The following is a 20,901-nucleotide window of genomic DNA, read 5'->3' on the forward strand; positions in this document are numbered from 1 at the left end:
GACTGGGGAGGAGAAGGAGGAGGACGACTGAGACTGGGGAGGAGGAGGAGGAGGAGGACGACTGAGACTGGGGAGGAGAAGGAGGAGGACGACTGAGACTGGGGAGGAGGAGGAGGAGGACGACTGAGACTGGGGAGGAGGGTGACTGAGACTGGGGAGGAGAAGGAGGAGGACGACTGAGACTGGGGAGGAGGAGGAGGAGGAGGAGGAGGACTGAGACTGGGGAGGAGAAGGATGACTGAGACTGGGGAGGAGGAGGAGGAGGAGGATGACTGAGACTGGGGAGAAGGAGGAGGAGGAGGAGGAGGAGGATGACTGAGACTGGGGAGAAGGAGGATGACTGAGACTGGGGAGGAGGAGGAGGAGGATGACTGAGACTGGGGAGGAGGAGGAGGAGGAGGAGGAGGAGGAGGAGGATGACTGAGACTGGGGAGGAGGAGGAGGATGACTGAGACTGGGGAGGAGGAGGAGGAGGAGGATGACTGAGACTGGGGAGGAGGACTGAGACTGGGGAGGAGGAGGAGGATGACTGAGACTGGAGAAATCAGATTTTATTATAAAAAAAGTAGATTTGAGATATTTATTACCTGGGGAAAATGTGTTGACTTTGTTACGGTTAATACAAATAAAGGAAATCTCACATTAATGTTGTTTTGTTTTAGCAGTTTTAAGTTTACATTGCTAGTAAAACGTGCTAAACAAATACAGTTTGATTTGATGTTCTATCCCATCCAGTGTGTCATTTGGGTCGAAAGACAGTGCGGTGTCACTGCAGAACCAAACAACTGGATTTAGGCAGAGCCACAGTTTTACCTTTTAGATAATGTAGTAATACAAAGACATGGACATAAAGTACATCTCTAAAACTAGTTTATTTACACGAGGACAAACAATGAGTCCACATTTCAGATTGAACACTGTAAAGTTTGCTCTATTCCATTTAAACTTGGCTATCTGGGTCCATTTACCCTATATTTACAGTCAATCAGATGAACAACAGTAATCAAATAGTTCCTTATAACTTTTCTTCTATGGAGCAGTTCCTTGACAATAATGGGATAATCCACGAAAAATAGGACTTTTTTTACTGTAATATTCTGTGCTTCTGCTTTTAGAAATGTGTTTTAGAAATGTGTTGAAAATAGCTTCTGAATGTCATGGATGTGGCGTATTTGAGTCGAATAATTGAAATATTCCTTATGGTGTGGCAGTTATGATTATCTTGTCAATTATCACTCATTCATCTCATATTTTAGTTGTTAGAAAAAAGATTGTTGTTTCATGTTATGACCAATATACAGATGATAATTTCAAAAAGAAGAGTTACTGAGGTAAAAATCAACAAGTCTATAAAGACGTACCTGGATTTAACGGAATAGCACAATAAAACAATGATAGCCTTATTTTTTGAGAGATGATATGTGATATTTTACTGTTCCTTTCCTGGAGCTTCTGATGGCAACAATGGTTGTAGCCTTCAACCCATCTGTTTAACCTAAAAATATATTTTAATCTCTTAACTAATTGACAGACTACTGTCAATGACTACACAGTGGCATTTGTTGTCAAGGGGAGGGGTCAACATTTCTCAGTTCTCATTGAATACATCAAAGGCCTGAATTATGGTAACATCATGGTTATAGAAAAGGAAGAATTTCTATCAACCAGAATAATACAAGCCTATCTCAGACCTGTAAGGAATTAAATATATTCTACCTTGTGTGTCTGTGGTAATCTACCAGTCACTATGAGAGTTGGGATGTGCATAGGAGCTAAAACTCATCTGCCTGACTGAAAAGGAATGCATGACACCCTCGGGATGCTTGTCATGAAATCACTCAAATAATTCTACAAAGAAAGAGAGACAGTAGAGATTAGTACATTACAGTAATTTAACACGTGATAAAACCTTTGTTTAAAGATGACTTCAGCAAGATTCCATAGGTTTCCAATGGTGGTTTAGAGAAGCTTGATTCTCTAGCACATCAAAGCATGTTGGTCTTTTCTAACTATTCTGCTTTGTAGTAGTTCTCCCTCGTGGTAGTCCTGTTTATGCTTCTCATCACAAACTCTCGTTTTAACTCATCCTTGCTCAGCGCACCATATGTGATGTGTTGATGACAGTGTCTGTCCAACTTTGGCTTGTTTGGGCACAACCTGCTGATCCGAGTGTGTGTAGGACTGGCCTGGTGCACACTCCTCCTCCTCCTTCTCCACAGCAACTCTCCAGTGTCCATATCTGTGTTGGCTGACTTCAAACTTCCCCTGGTGGATGGAGGTGATAGCTGTGGGCAGTGGAAGCCAATAATTCCTGTTATAGGCCAACTGTCATTTATCATTTAAACTCACTTTTACTTTCTGTATTGAGGGATCTCCTGAACTAATGTTGATGTAGGCAGCTGTTTAATGTCAAAATACTGCTAAAACGTTTGTGTACTAAGGTAAAACGTGTGAGTTTGGTAAAATACGTCATAACTGTTCGAAGATATTTGGAAAAAGTAATTTACCGGATTCTAGCCCATCTTCTTCTGCCGATCCAGGAACTTCTGTCTCCTGTCGGCAGGAATCTCCTCCACGCAGATGCCATGATTGCTCGCCCTGTGAGGAAAACAGGGACCAGGATTACCAGGTACAGTGAATAATGATAACAGCTCAACCAGAGGGTACAGTGTAACAAAACACCTGTCCTCAGGTGTGTGGGGAGGACAGGTGTGTGTGAGGTCTTACCCGGGCGTGAGGTCAGGTGGGACAGGGAGGGGTTTGAGGTACCCTTCCTTGCCGACCAGCCAAAACGTGTTCTCCACCCCTTTCCCCTGGAGACAGGAGACAAGGAGAGATGAAGCACTCCAATTATAAACACATGAATTATGAATGACCACACCCTTGTTTTAGTTATGAGGATGTGTGTGGAAGGGGGAGTTATGTGTGTATGGGGGGGTGGGGGTTGTGTGTGTGTGTGTGAGGTTACCTTCAGTTCTGTCAATCCTCTGTTGTCTATCTTGTATCCCTGGTTCAGGACGGTCAGGATATCTACTGTGCTTTTGTTGACGTGGATCCTGTAAGCTGAACAGACAACAGGACAGCATTAGCCACACTCACACACAAGCCCTGCAAATGCACTCTGTAATCCACGACCAGACTTTCTTTGTTTCAACATTGATGTGATGAGATTGGAAGAGTACGGAGTCCCAAGTGCTAAACGCAAGCTGTTATCACTGTCGTTGTGGTTACCGTTTGTCCCAAAATAAGTCCGAAGCCAAAGAACAGAATTTTTTGTTCGAACGTATCTTGTGTTCAAGACTTCCTGTCAAAGGCACCTGTACTAGGCACCAGCCATCTGACTGGGGGTCAGATGGCTGAGCGGTTAGGGAGTTGGGCTAGTAATCCAAAGGTTACCGGTTCGATTCCAGGCTGTGCAAAAATGACGTTGTGTCCTTGGGCAAGGCACTTCACCCTACTTGCCTCGGGGGGAAATGTCCCTGTACTTACTGTAAGTCGCTCTGGATAAGAGCGTCTGCTAAATGACTAAATGTAAATGTACTACAGCGCTGTAATCGGAACATGGAATGTTCCCGATTCTAGAATGACAGTGGCAGAGTGTTCCCTCTGGATTTTAAGCCTGTGTTTGGGTGTAAGAAAATCCTTGACCACATTTTGAGTCCTCTAATGTTCTTAGAATGCTGGGATAAATCAGCTCTCTAAGAAGAACTCAGGTTCCAAAAAAGCCTGGGAACATGGTTTTGTTTGAACACCAGCTGTATTGCTTCTGCAGTTTACCTTCCTGGCCAGCAGATGGGAGTAGAGTATAACTGGGTCTAACCAGCTGCTATAGATAACTCTCATACACAAATAATTATGTGGAAATCCAATCTTGAAATCAAAGAAATTAACCTTTTGTAATACTGATATAAAATTATGTCGACACGTGAGTTCTGCATTTATCGCCTCAAGAAATACACGCCATTAAAATGTCTCGTCAAGCTTAAGCATGAGGGCTGTGTATTTGATTTGGCTAACCACCAACACGACAGCAAGCACCTCCATCCTGTCTCTGCCTCTAACCCCAGCCCTCAGTCAGAGAGGACGTTTTCATTGAACCTTGAATTCATCCACTAATTCAGCTGATAGTCTTAAAGGATTACTGAGGACCGCTCACAGTAAATCTCCTTGAGCTTCTTGTTGCATGCTCTCCCAACACAATGCTGCTGCCCTCTGCAGCTCGGCGCTAGGTGGGGAGTCAGGGTTTTGGGGGGGAACACGAACAGGAGTACTTACGCAAGCTGGTGGATTCCATTCGAGAGGCGGTGTTGACGGTGTCTCCAAACAGGCAGTACCGAGGCATGGTCAGCCCCACCACTCCTGCTACCACAGGGCCTGTTGGTCACACACACATATATATACATTTATATACACAAACTTATATACACACACATATATAGATAAAGACACACACATCTCATATATACACAGTCACGCATTCACACACACACACGCACACACGCACCCGTCCACACTCGAATGTGATGACGTGGGGTTACACCTCATCATTTCATTTGTGGACACAAGTGGATAAAACATCAGAATAGCTTAGTAGGGTGAAATTCTGGAGCAGGTCTCTCTCAGCTCCGAGAGAATTCATGTGGCACTGTTACGAACAAGGACCCAGAACCACGAGGACAACTGTCCCAAACGATGTTAGCCAGGAGTAAGGCCATCAGCGTTATGCACGGCCTAATAGGATGGCAGAGGCTAAGTGGATGACGTTTCACGGTTCTAAGAATATGTTCCAGACGAGGGATCAGGTTAAAATAACCCTTTTAGGTCTAGTGGCCGGGGACGTCAGTTCCTTTGACGTTTGTCCTGTGCTCCAAAGAGTTCTAGGTCAGGAAACCGGAATGAAAACATTTCACTTTTCTGGGAGCTGCTAGATGGTTTGTTTGTGGGGGTCAGATGGCTGAGCGGTTAGAGAGTCGGGTTGTTAATCAGAAGGTTGTTGGTTCGATTCCCAGCCATGCCAAATTACGTTGTGTCCTTGGGCAAGGCACTTCACCCTACTTGCCTCGGGGGAATGTCCCTGTACTTACTGTAAGTCGCTCTGGATAAAAGCGTCTGCTAAATGACTAAATGTAAATGTGTTTGAGTCGTGTGTTTCTGTTCTGGTTTGTTTCTGTTGAGTGTGGTTGAAGTACTGAATTTGAAGACCCGAGCGGGAGAGTGCTCCTCACCAGAGTGGAGGCCGATGCGGATCTTGACCTTCACGTCGGGCATGTGCCTCATCCTGAAGGCCCCTATGCAGTGCAGGATGTCCAGAGACATGTTGCACATCTCCGCAGCGTGGCGGTTCTCGTTGCGGTTGGGAACTCCAGACGCCACCATGTAGGCGTCTCCTATAGTCTCCACCTACACACACACACACACACACGAACGAACACACGGTTAGGTGGGCATACGCATACACGCACATCACGACACACTCAGCACTCCACATCGACACACGATCCGTCCTGAACAGACAAGCAACAGCTCGGTTCATGGACTCTCACTTTGTAGACATCATGCAGTCCGATAATGGCATCGAAGAGCGAGTAGAGGTCGTTGAGCAGGTCCACCACCTCAATGGGCTCACTGAGGGCAGAGATGGTGGTGAACCCCATGATGTCGCTGAAGTACAGGGTGACCACGGCAAAGTGCTCCGGTTCCACAGGCTGACCCGTCTTCAGGGCCTGGGCCACAGACCTGCAGAGCACAGACAGGAAATCAGCTGGACACTGAGACAGGATGTGGCAGTTTAACACAAAACCTTGAATTCATGTGGCAGACGTTTCTATCCTACGCAAGATACTAGTAGTCGATATAGAAGGTTAAGCAGAAGATAAAGGATCAGAAGAGTCCTGCATTATTTCAGTAAATAAATACAAATTTTAATAATGAATACTAATAAAACCTATTTTCTCAGGTGATTTTATCCAAAGCGACATACCACAACACTGCTATGGATACATTCAGTAATCTGAAGACAGAGGGACCGAGGCAGGCAGAGAGAGAGAGAGAGAGAGAGAGAGAGAGAGAGAGAGAGAGAGAGAGAGAGAGAGAGAGAGACAGAGAGAGAGAGAGAGAGAGAGGGACAGAGGCAGACAGACAGACAGACAGACAGACAGAGAGAGAGAGGCAGGCAGACAGAGAGAGGCAGGCAGAGAGAGAGAGAGAGGCAGGCAGAGAGAGAGAGGCAGGCAGACAGAGAGAGAGAGAGAGAGAGAGAGAGGCTGGCTGACAGAGAGAGAGAGGCAGGCAGAGAGAGAAAGGCAGGCAGACAGAGAGAGAGGCAGGCAGACAGAGAGAGAGAGGCAGGCAGACAGAGAGAGAGAGAGAGGCAGGCTGACAGAGAGAGAGAGGCAGGCAGAGAGAGCCAGGCAGGCAGACAGAGAGAGAGGCTGACAGAGAGAGAGAGAGGCAGGCAGACAGAGAGAGAGAGGGACAGAGGCAGGCAGGTGTCAGGTCAGTTTGAGGGTCCGTACTTGGGCAGCATCTGGGCCAGCAGGTGGTCGGTCTTCTGTCTCTCCACCTCCAGCTCCTCTGTCCTCTCCCGGATCAGGTCCTCCAGGTTGGTGGAGTACTGCTCCAGCATGCGCAGCATCGAGTCGATGATGTTGGTCTTCTTCCCTTTGGTCAAGTTCTTGACCTGCATGCACACACAAACAGGCGTGACTAGAGATGCCTGGCTGAGCTAGCTACAGTGGCTAGATACAGGTTTGTTGTAACAGCAGGAGGAATGAAACTTTCAGCAGGAGGAAGAGTTGCACTTTCAACAAAGTGTACTCTACTATACTCTACTATACTTTACTCTATTTGACTGTTCTGTCTCTATGTAAGTAGACAGGGAGTGACTGGCGGTACCCGTTTGAAGATCTCCTCGAAGGTTGGCCTGCGGTCGGGCTCCTCGCTCCAGCACTGCTTCATGATCTGGATCATGTCCAGCGGGGCCTGGTCCAGCGACACAGAGGGCCGACACAGGGGAGGGGGGGACCTCACCTTGTTGATGATCTCTGTCAACACACACACGTCAATATACACACGTCAACACACACATGAATACACACTTCAACACACACATGAACCCACGTCAACACACACACACAAACGTATGCACACAAATGTGCAGCCTTAAACCCCAACCCCAGCCCCAGCCCCAGCCTCACCCTTGGGAGGCATGTCCAGCATACAGAAGGGGGAACTGCGGGAGATGACTTCCTGCATGATGATGGCGTAACTGTAAACATCTCCTGAGAAGCTCCCCTTCCTGTTCAGCTTGCTGTCTCTCAGCAGCTCTGGAGCGGTCCACAGCTGGTCTGCACACACACACACACACACACGCACACACACACACAAATGAGAGAAAAGGACACGTGGAGACGTGAGGAGACCAGAACCTGATCACCAAAGACATGTCTACTCCAGGTGCTGGCATGTGGGCATCTGTGAAGCCAGATTAACATTCATAGACGATCGTGTCGGAGATGATTCCTACCTTCCGGCCGCTGCTCCTCCTCCCCGATATCCTGGCTGTCCACCACCTGGTTGAAGCCGTAGTCAGTCACCTTCAGGACGAAGCGGCCGTCCACCACACAGTTACGGGACTTAAGGCGTCCGTGGATGATGTCCCGATAGTGCAGGTACTTCATCCCCTACAAGGCCAATGGGGAGAGGGAGAGAGGAGAGAGGGAGAGGAAAGGAGAGAGAGAGGAAGAGAGGAGAGAGGGAGAGAGGAGAGAGGGAGAGGAAAGGAGAGAGAGAGAGGAAGAGAGGAGAGAGGGAGAGAGAGTAGAGAGAGAGAGGGAGAGGAAGAGAGAACACTATTATATACATATACATATATACATTTACTGTGTATATATATATTTATCCTAACAGTATATATTAGATTACTGTATTAAATCATCCACAGAGTAAATCTTCCATCTTCCTCACCCTGATAAGGTCCATGAGTAAGGAAGACTTGAACATCCAGTCCAGACGCATCTCCTCGTTGTTGAGCAGGTCCTCCAGACTGCCCCGGGTGCAGTACTCCGTCACGATGCCAAAGATGCCGCAGTCCAGGAACAGACCCAGGAACAGGTTCAGGTTCTCATGACGCATGTCCCTGAGCTGGAGGAGGGGTGGAGGGATGGAGAGATAGGTGGATGGAGGGACAGATTGAGGGAGAGAGGAACAGGAAAGACAGGAGGGAGGACAGGAGTGATACTCTGGGGTGAATCGAACTTCCACAGCTCCTTCATTCAGTCCCCGTCTCCCAAGGACTATGAGTTCACTCACAATGTTGAAGATAGTCTTAGTCTTCTCGTTGACAGATGACACAGCATTTCCATTGGGGCATCTCTTAAGCCAGACCCAGTCACCCTGGAAACATGTAAACCCTGACATGGATTATCTGCACAGGCCACTGGACGCAATCCCAAGGTTTAGGAACACCAAACACAAAAAAGGACCTTAAAACCATTCCTGAAATGAACAAAGCTTTTGTTGTTTGTTTGCTTCCATCAGGGTTAGTGTTAGGGTCATGGTTAGAGTTGGGGTTGGGGTTGGGGTTGGGGCATTTGTGAACACGTGCTGTGATGACTCCTGCACTGTGATGACATCATCAACAACCCCAATGTGTTCCAGGCAGACCCACCTCATAGACGGCCACGTTGGAGCTCTCGGGCGTGGAGGCAAAGTAACTCCGACCAGACACAGAGAAGCGAGAGGCCTTCATGTCCAGCTGACTCTTTATCATGCTTTCCTCGTTCAGCTTCTACTCAGGGAGGGGGAGGGAGGGAGGGAGGGAGGGAAGGAGAGGAGGGTGGTCTTAGAGCCGATAATCTCCTGGAGCAAAGCTCACAGTGTGGACAAAGATCAGCGAGACAGCGTCGACGACACACAGGAAGGAGCTGGGGAATGGCCGTCGGGCTCACCTGTCTGCTGAGCTGAGTGTTGATGAAGATCAGGTCGTCGAGACTCAGAACCATCTTCAGGTTCCCTCTCCCTGCTCCCATGCTGCCGCCGGCAAAACTGAACCCCACCCGGCCACTCTTCCTGGGGGGACACAGGGCATACATCAAGGGGACGAGTACAGATCAGAGGTATATACCAGGGGTTTGGATAAGGATATAGACCAGGGGTTTGGATCAGGGGAATACACTAGGACTAAAGTGTTTGAGGTTGCAGGTTCAAATCCCCCCTGCGCCGTCGGTTTGCGTGAACGTGTGTGCTGAACGTCAGCCCACCTGAAATGAAGGAAGGCAGCTGCTCCTCCACCGGCCAGCATGATGCAGAGCATGAACATGAAGAAGAGAATATCTCCACCCATCCCTGTCAGGGGGGAGGAGGAGGGGGGGTTGGGGGGAGGAGGAGGGGGGGTTGGGGGGAGGAGAGGTAGAGGAGAAGGGGGGGATTGACACTGGGTTACAACACGGGCCTTGATGGAAGAATGGATACATTTACATTTTAGTCATTTAGCAGACGCTTTTACAGTAAGTACAGGGACATTCCCCCCGAGGCAAGTAGGGTGAAGTGCCTTGCCCAAGGACACAACGTCATTTTGCATGGCCGGAAATCGAACCGGCAACCTTCTGATTAATAGCCCGATTCCCTAACCGCTCAGCCATCTGAGCTCCCTGGATGGATGGATGATGCATACACCCATCCTCTGCTTCACCAAACCACGCGCCAAACAGCCGGATCACTCACCTCCACTGCAGGCAAAGTACGAGCTGAACCAACACCCGGAGTCAGTGTACGGCGTGCTGCCGGCAAAGTGGATCGACTGCCCTTTATACTTCAGGCTTCCGTATTTGCCGTAGGTGTGTGAAGCCTCCAGGGCATGGGTGGCGTAGAGGCTGGAGGTGAACCCGTTGGTGTCCAGAACCACGTAGCGACCCTGCATCCCCTCCCCGTCGCTGCCCGAGATCAGCGGCTGGTTGAAGCCCTCAAAGTCGAAGCCCCCCTCGCTCTTGACCAGGACGTCTCCGGTCACCCAGCGGCCATCAGAGAGACGCGCCTGCTCCACAGACATGGCCAGGAAGTAGAGCATATTGTAGATGGTTCCGAAGAACGGAGACACCTGTGGGGGCGGGGCAGGGCGGGGTACAGAGGGGACAATGAAGGGCGGATGAGACTGTGGTCAGTCACTGGTCACTGCTTTCTGAGGTTTGCCTGCTGTATTAGTAGTATTACACACCCTCCATCTTGGATTACTTGCCTACAGTATACACAAGTGAGACCTGCTTAAGGTACCTGTTTGGTGGGGTTAGGGTTACCTGTTTGGTGAGGTTAGGGTTACCTGTTTGGTGAGGTTAGGGTTACCTGTTTGGTAAGGTTAGGGTTACCTGTTTGGTAAGGTTAGGGTTACCTGTTTGGTAAGGTTAGGGTTACCTGTTTGGTAAGGTTAGGGTTACCTGTTTGGTAAGGTTAGGGTTACCTGTTTGGTAAGGTTAGGGTTACCTGTTTGGTGAGGTTAGGGTTACCTGCATGGATGGGGTACCTGGGTTAGGGAGCTCACCTGCTCTGGGGGGGTGCTGGTGCGGATCTCATATGAGTCCTGCGCGTCTCTGAAGGCCTCGTAGAAGTTGCGCTCTCCCTGATCCATGGTGATGGTGAGGACGCCGTCATAGGCCTTCCGCAGCTTGGTGTCGTTGGCCAGGACGGGGTAGGACGTGTCGCGGTAGGGCAGGGCGTACAGGAGTGTGTCGTAGGGGATGAAGACGTAGCCGCGGTCGATCATGCGCATGTCCATGGCGGTGGTTAGCAGCTGGTACTGGGCGTCTCCACCAATCAGGACAGAGTGCATGCACATGATGACCACTGGACGGGGGGAGGGCGAGTGGAGAAGGGGGAGGCAGAGAGTGGATGTTATAGAATGCTCAGGCAAAGGAGGAACAAACGAATGATAACAGATTCAGTTGGGGCGTTGACACACACGCACCTCTGACGCGGTCTGCGTCCCGCACCTTGGACAGGGCCCTCTGGGGCCCCTCCTTGTCCATCTCCATGGTTACCACGGTGTTGACGGGCAGGCCGAGAGCGCGCAGCGAGGCGGCGAGCTCGTTCCCCGTGGCCTCCCAGAGGTCGCCCTCCGCCGTCACGATCGCCACGTGAGCCCAGCGGAAGAAGCGCAGCACGGAGAACAGCACGCGGGACGACAGCGGCAGAGGTCGCAGGAAGGTCGGGTACGGCCCCTCCTCCATGTTGGCTTTCAGACAGCCCCAAGAGAGGAGTCCTTTGTTCCAGTTCTTGGCGAACAGCGCCGCGGAGGAGCAGTAGGCCGGGTTGGCCGGGCCCAGGAACGCCGAGCCGTAACCTTCCAGCTCGGCGAAGCGGGCCAGAGCGCGGGGAGACTGGCAGTCCTCGTTGATGAGCGTGTAGTCGTACCAGTAGCCTTTGCTGATGTACGGGTCTTTGTTGATGCGACTGGTGGCAAGGCGAGCCGCGAGGTCAGGGAGGGCTTTGGAGAACAATGGGTCACATGTCCAGGGTCCGACTATGGCTACCTTGAAGGTCGTCGCCCAGGCCTCGCAGGGTAGGTATGTGGCCATGACCAGGGGCAACATCAGCCAGTTGCCCCACCATTTTTTCGACCTGAACACCGGGGATGATGGCGCGGCAGCATCAGGCACAGAGCTGTCCTCCTCAGGTGGTGACTTCCTCCTGAGTCTCTTCCTCTCCCTGCTCTCAGGGCACGGCTGCCATCGAGGATGGTGAGACAGCTGGAGCAGGAAGCTGGCGTCTTTGTGAGCTGCCATTTTACCTCAGACGTTCTCTGGAGCTCTCTCGGATGCAGGCGAGGGGAGGGGGAGGGTGGGGAGCGTGGAGGGAGAGAGGGTGGGGAAGGTGTCTATCCCAGCGCGGGCAAAGTAACCACCAAATTACCAGCCATCACTGCGTCCATGGAACAGCCAGTGTGGGACATGACAGGAGAGAGAGGAACACAGAGAGGGGGTTATCTTGGATCACTGACGACAGAATAACCAACTATTATTGAACTACCGAAGACCTAGAACTGGACCTGAGTCTAATCTAATGGACAACGCCAATTTAAGGAACTGTCTCTCACATCTGAAGTGTTTTGAGTAGTGGAGGACAGCTCCCTTTACTGGAAACAACAACCCTGCCAAGCTCACAGCGCATGGAACACATCTGTCACAAGGCCGTGATGACCTGGAAGTACACAATACCATTTCCTGTTTGACCTTTACTACCAGTGTGCTGCTTCATCATAAGACCTTTAGACAGGCTCTCAGTGTGCTGGGAAGCCCCTGGTGCAGACGCTGTGCTCACAGAGCAGGTTGGGGATTCCTCACCAGTCCAGGGGGCCTGTGGGTCTTCACTGGGCCCTGGACCTAGCCCTGGACTAGACTGGTCCTGTCCCTGGACTAGACTTGTCCTAGCCCTGGATCTGGTACTGGATCTGGACTAGATTGGACCTGTCCCTGGATCTGGTCCTGTCCCTGGACTAGACTGGACCTAGCCCTAGAATAGACAGGTCTTGGATCTGGATCTGGACCAGGCTCCAGGGACAGGTCCAGTCGAGTCCAGGGACAGGACCAGGCTCCAGGGACAGGACCAGGCTCCAGGGACATGCGTGTCTCAAGCTGATTAGCTGCTTGGGGGTGGGGGTGTCATAAGCCATGCTATGTGTAGTGCCAAATTACGTGGAGATAAATCTGGCTTGATGCCTCTATCACTTTCCCCCAATTAAGCCACCCTCTTAGGTTCACCTTTCGGTCATCATAACCTTCATCACCCCTATGAAGCACTTCATTTCTTCTCAGAATCAAAGCAGGAATACATCTGGATTTAGATGACAGCCATCTAGTGGCGATAGTCCAGATTCTGAACCCTGAAACTGAGAACAATGTTCAACACTGGATCCAATTGAGCTGTTACGACGACAGCAGAATGACGTGACCATTTTGTAGGCCTAATGAATGAGAAGAATTACAAAAGGTATTTGGTGAGTTAGTGGTGTCTTTAGAGCTAGCTTCTACTCAGGGCCAGCCCTAGGGATTTGGGGGCCCTAAACAAAAAATTTGCAAAAAAAATTTTTTACAAATGATTTTTTTTGGGGGCCCCCGAACCAATCGCGGGGCCCTAAACAAATGTTTAGTTTGTTTATTGGGTCAGGCCGGCCCTGCTTAGGAGAGGCCATATCTACAGGAACAGGCTATCCTTGCTGGCTAATAATGTCCCTGGCTTACGAGCGGCTAATACCCATAGGTTAAGAAGCACACTGGCCCATTACTGGTCTGACGTAGCACAGACATTAGCTAGATCATCTGCAGAACTAAACATCCATTTTGTAACTCTTGAGTTTTTGTTGATTTCTTTGGGCCAGTTTGACCTTGTTCATTCCCTTCTGACCTGGCGTCTGACCTTGACCCTGACTGTCCTTCAGCAAGCTTCTTTGTGGACGAAAGCATTAATTTAATTTCTGTGGAACCGGTCATTACTGTTCTCCCTATCTGTGTCTCCCTTTTGTTCTGTCACATAATCAGATTAACATCGTATAGGGATTATTAGGAATCCATGCTTACCTGGAGCGTGTTAGACTATATGAATACCATGTTGATGAACTCTGCATTCAAACGGCAATATCCAGGTTAGGAATGGAGTGATTGTCTGCAGGCACTTCACAGCAGGGCGTTCAAATGGAAACAAAGAGCCAAGCATAGGTATTCCAAACGGGGTGAGATTATTATATCCACGGGTTTCTGAACTCCTTGTTGAAGAATAAAAAAAGTCTGCAAAGTATCCTAGGTTTCCTGTAGTGTAGTCCTGTCAGTCGTAACCCCACATGTGGACTGGGACTTGCCCCAAACCATGGAGCAGAGGGACTTGGTGAGAAGATGGCGAGAACAGTAAACCTGACCAGGAGATACGACTCAGTGGGAAAAGGAAGATAGAGAGATAGAAGGAGCGAGAGAGAGAGAGAGAGAGAGAGAGAGAGAGAGAGAGAGAGAGAGAGAGAGAGAGAGAGAGAGAGAGAGAGAGAGAGAGAGAGAGAGAGAGAACAGGTGAAGCGGAGGGAGGGGCAGGGCAGGCAAGCTTTTGATTTCTCAACCCTCTTTAGCTTTTAATCCACATTAACAGACTGAAGAGCTGTCCTGAGAGAAAGCTTCAGGGTGGGGGAGGGGCTTCAGGGTGGGGGAGGGGCTTCAGGGTGGGGAAGGGGCTTCAGGGTGGGGGAGGGGCTTCAGGGTGGGGGAGGGGCGAAGGACATGTAGGAGGAGGGTGAAAGTGTTTCCATGATTTTACGTAAACCCAAGAGCAATGTTTCACAACGATAGGACAATCACCTGTTCAGTCTTCACTTCACCGTCTCACATCATATCGCTGTGAGACGGTGAAGTGAAGACTGAACAGTGATGTGGCCACAAACAGAGCCATGTATGACGGAGTCAGGTGGCTGAGCGGTTAGGGAATCGGGCTAGTAATCAGAAGGTCACTGGTTCGATTCCCGGCCGTGAAAAAATGACGTTGTGTCCTTGGGCAAGGCACTTCACCCTACTTGCATCGGGGGAATGTCCCTGTACTTACTGTAAGTCGCTCTGGATAAGAGCGTCTGCTAAATGTAAATGTATCCTGTGATCAGGTACACAGACTTGGAGTCGACAAGCTTGTCAGCTCCAGGTGTGTAGACAACAGGTTAATTTCCTTCGTCCCTGCGTCACTGCCCCACAACTACTGCCCAGAGTCCCATTAGTGGGTTTGAGGAGCAGAGAGGAGCAGAGAGGAGCAGAGAGGAGCAGAGAGGAGCAGAGAGGAGCAGAGCGGATGACACGCATGCTGACCTCACTAGATGGGAGATTCCACGTCTGGTATTAATATGTCCCTGAATCCTGCCTCCCTCCTTCTCCACCTTCATCACCCCACCTCCCTTCCTCCTCCTCCCCCTCTTTCCAGCTCCCCCACTCTACCTCACCCACTCCACCTCCCTTCCTCCTCCTCCTCATCCCCCTCCCTCCTCCTCGCTGACTCTATCTCCCTCCTGTCTGGGCATCACATGGTGCCAGCTATGCCTGTTCCTAGAAAAGAGCAGTGGACTGGGAGTCCACTTTATAGAGATCTCATCTGCAGTAATTACATTAAGATCTCTAAGAATCTTTAAGACCTCTTTAATGAAATCCTTATGTGCCAAACTCCTGTCAGGTTTTGAACACATTGTTCTTTAAATGTGCTTTCAAGGCATCAAATACTAAACGTGTATACAGTAATATAGGAATCCAAACTATACTGAATGATAATGTGTTGTGAGAAACTTTTATCCAAAGTAGTGTACAATCAAGTCTGACTTCTAGAACATCTAAAACTAGACTGCACCACAGCAGGTGGAGGTGTGGTTCACGGACGTGACCTCTAGGATGGAGAACACACGCTAACACGCTAAAGTACACAGAGGGAAATACTTCTGAGAACTGGATGCTCTCCTACTAACAGCACTCGCACAATCATAAAACTACCACGCACTCAAGATTTCCCTTGTACGTTTCTGCCGAGTGAGTGTGTGTTTAAGTGTGTGTGTGAGTGTGTGTGTCTGTGTGCTATCTGGTGATTGATAGCCGCCCAGTTGAAGTAATCAGATTAGTCTTATGGAGTCCAGCTAAACTGAGCAGCTGCCCACAAGCTTCTTAGCAGCATGTGAAACAGGCTGGTAACTCCAACCGAGATCACCTCAGAGAGGTCACACTCAGCCTCAGAGCCTGCAACCTCCAGCCTGGCCCATAACCTCTAGCCCGCCCCCCCCCCCCCAGCCTCCACCCTGGTCACCAGCCTCTAGCCCGCCCCCAGCCTCCACCCTGGTCACCAGCCTCTAGCACGCCCCCCCCAGCCTTCACCCTGGCCCAGAGCCTCTAGCCCGCCCCCCCCCCCAGCCTCCACCCTGGTCACCAGCCTCTAACCCGCCCCCAGCCTTCACCCTGCCCTTAGCCTTCACCCTGTCCCCTCAGCAAAACAGGCATCCTCTGGACAGCTATAAGTGTGGAAAGCAAGCCCCTAGGCTCCTTGGTGTGACCTAATTACCATCCAGGTCCACTGACAGCACTTATTTAGCCCAGATAACGGATACTGTCGTGACTGCAAACTAACATGGTGAGCTATTTTACTGGGGCAATCATACTGCCTCCTTGTGCTTTCTCTTGTACATTTACCTAAAATAATAACCATGTAAGTTTAGCCACTGCTACAGTTAGTTAGTTATTTCGTAATATGTATTCGGTAGGCTAAGGTTATCCGTGTATTAATTCAAGGCATCTAATGTGCAGCCATACAGCAAGGCCGTAATCATAATACATATTGGGGTGGAAACATCCCCCCCAATATTCAAATCTGGTCAAAATGTCCCCCCCCCCAATATATTGATAGAAAAATATGAATGTGCTACGCTACGAAAGGCTACCACGCACGCTGTCCGAAATGATCATACAAAATGTAATTCATCCCCCACAATGTTGACTCATGACTACGGCCTTGCCCTACAGAGTGTGCTGATGGTGTGTGGACACTAAGCACCCCGTAGTGAGACAGCTTTCTGTTATCTAAACACGCAACACCGAGTTCTGTTTCTTCTCACCGCTAAACACTGTGTCAAATTATATTAATCAAACATCCACAGACCCGTGGGAGGGGAATAGAAAAGGTTTACTGGGATACCTCCGACATCCCCAACCCTCCTCACCCCAACAAACATCAGCTGACTTCAGGGAAGATCTTGATTGGACCTGACCTCAGACACCTGGGCAGGAGAACTGAAATCCCAGGTGAACTGAAGTATGAAGGCTATGTTTAGAATATCAGAGTGAGGAAACATTGTGGATCCCTTACGACCATGAAAACCTACAAATACAGGGCTCCTGCAGTGTCAATTACATTAAAATAGGCCTAGTTATATTAGAACGATTCAGGCTGTGGTGAAACAGACCAATGGGCCAACATGCTTACTGGCAGGGGTACTGGTTCAGGCCTGTCAATGAGGTTAGAAGTCGTGAGGTTATATGAGGTTCATTATAAACCAGTGAGGTTTATAATGAGGTTATAAACTCACTGGTTTATAGTGTGCCAGCTTTAAGAGGTTTGTTGCAGACTCAGATGCCAGTATTGAGGCCTGCTCCGTAAATAGAGTGCTTGTTAAACAGCCTAGGAGCTCAATGGAAAACCCCTGATTATGAATGCCTATGACCTCTCAGCAGCTTACAGTGGGAACACACACACACACTAACCCTAAACACAAAAATCTCCTCTTTGAGTATTAGTAGACAAATGAAGTGATCTTGACACCCTCCTCATCAAACCAAACACTTCTCTTGAAGATACTTTTTATTAAGAATTCATAGTCCACCAAGAAATTAAAGCTGTGGGTGTTCCCATAGTAGTTAATCTAGGCTGAGTTGCAGTAAATACCTGGTATTACCTCTGATTAAACGCAGATACTTCAAGCAGGTAATCCTGGAGTTATAAATAGTCCTGGTCAGATCTGAGGTTATTTACAGTATGAGATCCAGCTAAGTATAGACATGGGTCTGGGCCCACTGGGTTAGGAACATTACATGTTACATGAATTTTAAGTCTTCATCAAAGACCAGTTACATTTAAAGAGACAAAAACAGAGAGAGATGTCAAAGAACAACTGAAATAGACTTTTAATAAATCTTTTTTCTGCTATGATTTTCTAAAACAAAGAAAGTATGCTACTGTTTATAATGTAAAAAGTAATGATTTCAGTATGATTACAAAAAATCGCATCAAAATTTTGGCTATGTTCTGCACTAAGCTCCTGCTTGCTCTAATCTTGGAGTGTCTGGCTATTGTCAACAATAGTACATTCATCAAGTGATGGAATCTCAGGCATCCGATTTAAAAGACGAAACAGACCCAACTGCCTCCTCACAATAAAAATGGGATAGCATCTCTCCTTCAGGCAGCGGAAGCAGAAACTCTTTTTGCATTGTGGGCAGACGATGTTGGGGCAGCCCTGCCCGGTGTGTGTGAGGAGGGCCGTGCATCCAGGACAGGCCCTGAAGAATGGGCAGCCGTTGACGGAGCTGCTTTGATTCCTGATTACCTCGGAGGAGAGCAGGGCAGCACGGAGGGCGCAGTCAGGGCGGGGGCACACCCCCGATCCCGCCTGGCCAGTCCACTCTCTCCTGCAGGCCCAGCAGAACTGGTACACACGCCTCATAAAGGGCGAGCAGCTACGGCAAACGGCCAGCTGACCGCTCACCTTCCGAGCTCCTGTGTTCTTACAGCGCGGGCACGTCAGTGGTGGCTGGAGGGGGGGGGGGGGGGGGGTGGTGGGGGGATACCGTCCATGTAAAAAATACGACACATTTTACATGACATTTTATTCATTCAGCGAGCGTGTTTGTCTAAAGAGACGCGCAAATAGTGAAATAAAGAGTAGCCTATAGGCTACAGTGTGAAATCGAGAAACAGAAGTGCAAAGTTCTCTCACCTGCGGAGAGGCAGCTAAATCTGCTGAGGACTGACTCATGTGCCTGCTGGAGCTGAAAACATCAAGAAACAATGTTCATGAAACAAGAGGAACACGATGGTGTTTCATGGCTCAGTTGAACATAGAGCCGAATACAGTTCCTTAATTTACAGCAGTAACTGATCCATGGTAGCCTATTATTCTCTAAATGTTTAATTTGACTTGAACATTTTACCAACATCCCAGATTCTGACACACATTGAAGTTATCCTAGGTCTGATCTAACTGTTAGTTTACCTTTTTATAATTACATTCAGAAATTCCACTTCTCTCGATCCAATATCCGATTTTCTGTGCTCTTATTTACGTGTCACAACAGGGGAATCCCAGATTATAATTCTACTTTTACTTTTACTTTAGATTCTGGAGGCGTCTCCAGCTCCCTCTAGCGTTGCAGAGAAGCAACAACCATCTGCCACCGCTGCGTCAAAGACAAGCGGCCCAGGTATCATTTACTGTTCGTTCATTACTTTTTGATATCGTTGTGGAACCAACAGTTTGTAGAACAATGCCGTTTCGGCACACTATTTACAAACATTCGGACATGTATCTCAAGACTCAAGCACGCACATTATCTCTGCCTGTGGTTGTTGATGTCGAATGTGGCTGAACATGTTTATAAAATGTTTATTTACAGTAGAGATCTATAATAGACACGGGTCTGGGCCCACTGGGTTAATAGTAGGCTATACATTCATTTAACATTTTCATCAAGAGTCAGGGACGTTTAAAGAGACAAAGACAGAGAGACTGAAGAACAACTAAAACAATATTTTAATAAATATATTTTTTTCCCGTGATTTTCTCTAACAAAGAAAGGTATACTACTGATTAATAGTTTTTGTAAAAGTACTGATGTCAGTATGACAAAAAATATTCACATCAAAAGTCACTACTGTTCAACACCGGGCCCTATACTCCCGAGTCCCTAATCTATGATCGTCCGACTATTATCCACAATAGTACATGTATAATGTGACGGAACCTCTAACACATCTATATCATCATCATTAAAATCATCATCATCATCATCACTATCATAATCATAATCATAATCACATTCCGTCTTCAGGCAGCGGAAGCAGAAACTCTTTTCGCATTGTGGGCATTCGATGTTGGGGCAGCCGTCTCCGGTGTGTGTGAGGAGGGCCGTGCATCCAGGACAGGCCCTGAAGAATGGGCAGCCGTTGACGGAGCTGCTTTGATTCCTGATTACCTCGGAGGAGAGCAGGGCAGCACGGAGGGCGCAGTCAGGGCGGCGGCACACCCCCGATCCCGCCTGGCCAGTCCACTCTCTCCTGCAGGCCCAGCAGAACTGGTACACACGCCTCATAAAGGGCGAGCAGCTACGGCAAACGGCCAGCTGACCGCTCACCTTCCGAGCTCCTGTGTTCTTACAGCGCGGGCACGTCAGTGGTGGCTGGAGGGGGGGTGGTGGGGGGGGATACCGTCCATGTAAAAAATACGACACATTTTAGATGACATTTTATTCATTCAGCGAGCGTGTTTGTCTAAAGAGACGCGCAAATAGTGAAATAAAGAGTAGCCTATAGGCTACAGTGTGAAATCGAGGAACAGAAGTGCAAAGTTCTCTCACCTGCGGAGAGGCAGCTAAATCTGCTGAGGACTGACTCATGTGTCTGCTGGAGCTGAAAACATCAAGAAACACTGTTCATGAAACAAGAGGAACACGATGGTGTTTCATGGCTCAGTTGAACATAGAGCCGAATACAGTTCCTTAATTTACAGAAGTAACTGATCCATGGTAGCCTATTATTCTCTAAATGTTTATATTTGACTTGAACATTTTACCAACATCCCAGATTCTGACACACATTGAAGTTATCCTAGGTCTGATCTAACTGTTAGTTTACCTTTTTATAATTACATTCAGAAATTCCACTTCTCTCGATCCAATATCCGATTTTCTGTGCTCTTATTTACGTGTCACAACGGGAATCCCAGATTATAATTCTACTTTTACTTTTACTTTAGTTTCTGGAGGCGTCTCCAGCTCTCTCTAGCGTTGCAGTGAAGCAACAACCATCTGCCACCGCAGCGTCAAAGACAAGCGGCCCAGGTATCATTTACTGTTCGTTCATTACTTAAGCAATAAGGTACTCGAGGCAGTACTTTATCGCCAATAAAGTACGTGTTCAAGGGTGTTGTTAGCCGGCAAACCCTGGAACACGTACTTTATTGGCGATAAAGTACTGCCTCGAGTACCTTGTTGCTTTTATAATACGGTTGCCAGCGAAATTATAAATAGTAAATAAATAGTAAGCTGCCTTTCAGCACAAAATAGTTATAGACAACAAACATTGTGTATCGCATTTCAGTAGCCGAGAGAAAATAGTCCCTGTAAACAGTGGCTGTTGCTATGC

At 48.6% G+C, this 20,901-nt stretch overlaps 2 protein-coding genes and 1 long non-coding RNA gene across 6 annotated transcripts; all 3 read right to left on the reverse strand.

The window, feature by feature from the left end:
* Positions 1 to 1,307: 1,307 nt before the first annotated feature.
* gucy2d (guanylate cyclase 2D, retinal) lies at positions 1,308 to 16,787 on the reverse strand. Of its 4 annotated transcripts, none has more exons than XM_062485865.1 (21): positions 16,706 to 16,787; positions 13,566 to 13,912; positions 10,958 to 11,910; positions 10,535 to 10,836; positions 9,724 to 10,096; positions 9,261 to 9,345; positions 8,949 to 9,069; positions 8,669 to 8,788; positions 8,311 to 8,394; positions 7,966 to 8,142; positions 7,526 to 7,682; positions 7,197 to 7,346; positions 6,895 to 7,043; positions 6,516 to 6,679; positions 5,544 to 5,736; positions 5,226 to 5,400; positions 4,276 to 4,374; positions 2,969 to 3,063; positions 2,728 to 2,813; positions 2,508 to 2,598; positions 1,308 to 2,285 (listed from the first exon to the last, which is right to left on the reverse strand). In XM_062485865.1, exons 3-20 carry the CDS (start codon positions 11,772 to 11,774, stop codon positions 2,514 to 2,516), a joined length of 3,432 nt encoding a protein of 1,143 aa, XP_062341849.1. In that variant the 5' UTR covers positions 11,775 to 11,910; positions 13,566 to 13,912; positions 16,706 to 16,787; the 3' UTR covers positions 1,308 to 2,285; positions 2,508 to 2,513. The 4 variants fall into 4 exon arrangements, with proteins under 4 accessions (XP_062341849.1, XP_062341853.1, XP_062341852.1 ...); XM_062485869.1 differs by having other exon boundaries at positions 1,308 to 2,311; XM_062485868.1 differs by having other exon boundaries at positions 13,566 to 13,659; positions 16,706 to 16,724.
* A 524-nt stretch (positions 16,788 to 17,311) lies between these two features.
* On the reverse strand, positions 17,312 to 18,865 carry si:ch211-284e13.9 (uncharacterized protein LOC566600 homolog). The gene is made up of 3 exons (XM_062485457.1): positions 18,755 to 18,865; positions 18,479 to 18,530; positions 17,312 to 18,292 (listed from the first exon to the last, which is right to left on the reverse strand). Exons 2-3 carry the CDS (start codon positions 18,515 to 18,517, stop codon positions 17,810 to 17,812), a joined length of 522 nt encoding a protein of 173 aa, XP_062341441.1. The 5' UTR covers positions 18,518 to 18,530; positions 18,755 to 18,865; the 3' UTR covers positions 17,312 to 17,809.
* Positions 18,866 to 19,273: 408 nt separating this feature from the next.
* LOC134039681 (uncharacterized) lies at positions 19,274 to 20,495 on the reverse strand. Its single transcript, XR_009932811.1, has 3 exons — positions 20,392 to 20,495; positions 20,115 to 20,166; positions 19,274 to 19,937 (listed from the first exon to the last, which is right to left on the reverse strand). It is a non-coding gene; the product is annotated as an uncharacterized LOC134039681 (long non-coding RNA).
* Between the last annotated feature and the right edge of the window lie 406 nt (positions 20,496 to 20,901).

The sequence above is a fragment of the Osmerus eperlanus genome, chromosome 19 (genome assembly GCF_963692335.1).
Source record: "Osmerus eperlanus chromosome 19, fOsmEpe2.1, whole genome shotgun sequence".
NCBI classification, from domain to species: domain Eukaryota; kingdom Metazoa; phylum Chordata; class Actinopteri; order Osmeriformes; family Osmeridae; genus Osmerus; species Osmerus eperlanus.

Excerpts from the sequence above, each read along its gene's own strand:
- gucy2d (XM_062485865.1), bottom strand. The coding sequence starts at position 11,774 with ATGGCAGCTCACAAAGACGCCAGCTTCCTGCTCCAGCTGTCTCACCAT. Across the intron at positions 10,097-10,534 it reads CCAGCACCCCCCCAGAGCAG|GTGTCTCCGTTCTTCGGAAC; the intron begins GTGAGCTCCCTA and ends CCGCCCCCACAG. Across the intron at positions 4,375-5,225 it reads CCGCATCGGCCTCCACTCTG|GCCCTGTGGTAGCAGGAGTG; the intron begins GTGAGGAGCACT and ends TGTGACCAACAG.
- si:ch211-284e13.9 (XM_062485457.1), bottom strand. The coding sequence starts at position 18,517 with ATGAGTCAGTCCTCAGCAGATTTAGCTGCCTCTCCGCAG. Across the intron at positions 18,293-18,478 it reads ATTTAGCTGCCTCTCCGCAG|CCACCACTGACGTGCCCGCG; the intron begins GTGAGAGAACTT and ends CCCCCCCTCCAG.